Raw genomic sequence first — 2,500 nt, 5'->3', positions numbered from 1 at the left:
GGGTCTGCGCCGTGCAATGGCAAGTGCTCAATATCAACGCCCAACGAGCGACGAAACACATGGCTGCAACGATCGGTCATGAATCTTGGCTGGCGCTCTCTCTTGAGAAGCCTCCGCGGGGGTTTCTCACCTCGCTTTAACTCTCTGAAGATTTTCATTTGTGAATGTATGGTCGAAAGGTTCTATTTTTGCCCTCGGAATATCAACTGTTATGAGTTTAATTTTCAAATGATCAAAATAAAGACTAGAGAGTAAAGGGGCATTCTCAAAACCTGTTTCAACTGCACAATGATCCTTAGGGCTTCTCAATGTAGAGAAAACGTATTCATATTCAACAGCTTTGCAATACTGCAGGTTGAAAGGCCGCTTTCGCTCCAGAAATGCAACAAAAGGATAACACCATCAATGCCACCCAGGACGTATTCGCTCGCGCCAGCACACGCAGCGGAATTAAGGGGAAAATCCCTCTCCTCTCGTCTGTCTGTCTGCTTGTTTCCTTGTCTGTCTGTCTGTCTGCTTGTTTCCTTGTCTGTCTGCTTGTTTCCTGGTCTGTCTGTCTTTTCGTTTGATTATTTGTCTGTCTGTATGTATGTCCGTCTGCCCGTCCTTCTGTCTCTATCTCCCTCTCTATCTCTCTATCTCCCTCTCTTCCTCTCTCCCTCCCTCCCTCCCTTCCCCCTACCTATCCCTCCCTCTCTCCCTCTCTCCCATTTCCAAGGTTTCAACCACCTACCTAGCCACCAAGCTCCTATCCATCTGGGGTCGTTAGGCGTGAAGCTGGGGTCCTGGAAGGGGTCCACGTAGAGCCGAGTGCAGAAGGACCCCAGGACGAAGCCCAGCGTTGGACCGAGAATCCTCACGCCACTCGTCACAGCTGGAGGGAAGAAAAGGCATGAGTTATTCGTTTTGCATAAATCTGATAAATCAAAAGAAAAAGAAAACGATGAAATTTTAAAAGTGGATTAATTTTGCCTTTCATCATTCGAAGTCAACTATCACTGTAAGCCGTATTCTTCCATTCGTAAGATTGGTAGCAACAGAAAGAGGAAATGGCTAAAAAAAGAAAAGGAAAATAATATATAATGATAATAATAACAACAATAATGATAAAAACCATAATAATAATAATAATAATAATAATAATAATAATAATAATAATAATAATAATAATGATAATAATAACAATGATAATAATAATCTGTCATCGGGTAATCATAATAGAACATAATAAATTAGAAATCACAACTGAGCATAATAAAATAACAGTTAATCAGTCTCACTACTACCATGCTAGCACCCGTAACAACTTCAACGACCTGTTCACAGTTTCCGAACGAAATTCACCCATCACGTCTTGAAGGGAAAGTCGTATAAATGAATAATGAAAAGATAAGGAAACGGAGAAACAAGATCAACGGATTTATGAATGAATGAAGTTAAGTAACCATATATGCTAGGTGACAGATATATGCGTGAAATAAAGGAAAAAAAAAAAAAGAAAAACAGAATATGATTAAAAAGAAAAGAAAAATACAGAATGCCAGCCAGCCAGGCGGTGGAGAGAGAAAAAGATAAAAGTTGCTAAGGAAAGAGGGTGAGCGATCGGAGACACGATAAAGAAAATGGAGATGAAAAAAGAAGCTAAGGATGAAATAAAAGGAAGACGTAGGCAATGAAGAAGAAACGGAGGGGAGAAATGAATGGAAGGTGGATAGCGGAGATGAGGAGGAAGCTGAAAGTGAAGAAGAGGAATTAGCCAAAGAGAAAGGAAACAGAAAAAAAAAAACGAAGATGAAGGCATAGAATAATAAAGACAAGGAAAGGGAAGAAGAGAATAAAAAGAAACCTACAAAGATATTGCTTTGCAACAGGACTCCAGTCTCCTTAAAACAGAGACATGTGAAGACAACAAAAGTAAAACGTAATTTCTTGACTTATCGGTTTACTCTATGACAACCTTCTTTTTGCCAAGAAGACAGGAAGAAAGGAGAAATAATTGGAAAAATTCAATCATAAGAATAAGTAAGAAGAGGATAAAGAGAAACACAAAGTTCTTATATGGCACGAGGTCTCTAGGGTCACGAGAACAGACACACGTAAGAACGACAAAAGCAAAACGAAGAAGAAAGAAACATTAACGCAAATAACTCACAATCTGAATACAGAAGAGAAATAAGGTGATTCCCATTGCCTGTACGTGTTCCCAGGTAGCTAAGCGGACACCAGGAACAGAGTTATTACATTATCACACCTTATCATTAGGTATAAGAACCCCCCCCCCCCCCCAATCCCCTATGCCCCCATCGCCTTCTTGTTCCCTCCCTCAGTGCCAATAAGTAATCCGTCCCCAATCAAACACTCTTGGAAAAATTTATCATTTACGTTATTTATTGTTTTTTTTTTTTATTTATTCTATATTTTTCCATTTACTGTATTTTATTTTATATTTCTATGTATTCGAGTTGGCCTTTTTCGGTTTATGAGTAAACACAGTACAGTG

The 2,500-nt window shown here is 39.4% G+C and overlaps 1 protein-coding gene across 6 annotated transcripts in view; it reads right to left on the bottom strand.

Moving 5' to 3' along the window:
• Positions 1-2,500, bottom strand: part of LOC125036855 (solute carrier organic anion transporter family member 74D-like) — a 166,877-nt gene that overhangs the window by 15,880 nt on the left and 148,497 nt on the right. For all 6 annotated transcript variants that reach the window (XM_047629764.1, XM_047629783.1, XM_047629755.1 and 3 more), the window contains one exon: positions 734-874. In XM_047629764.1, coding sequence (XP_047485720.1) covers positions 734-874 — 141 coding nt within the window. The remainder of the gene's footprint in view (positions 1-733; positions 875-2,500) is intronic.

The sequence above is a fragment of the Penaeus chinensis genome, chromosome 2 (assembly GCF_019202785.1).
Source record: "Penaeus chinensis breed Huanghai No. 1 chromosome 2, ASM1920278v2, whole genome shotgun sequence".
Lineage (NCBI taxonomy): Eukaryota > Metazoa > Arthropoda > Malacostraca > Decapoda > Penaeidae > Penaeus > Penaeus chinensis.
Note: the sequence above shows the minus strand (reverse complement) of the source record. Positions and strands in the feature narration are given on the sequence as shown.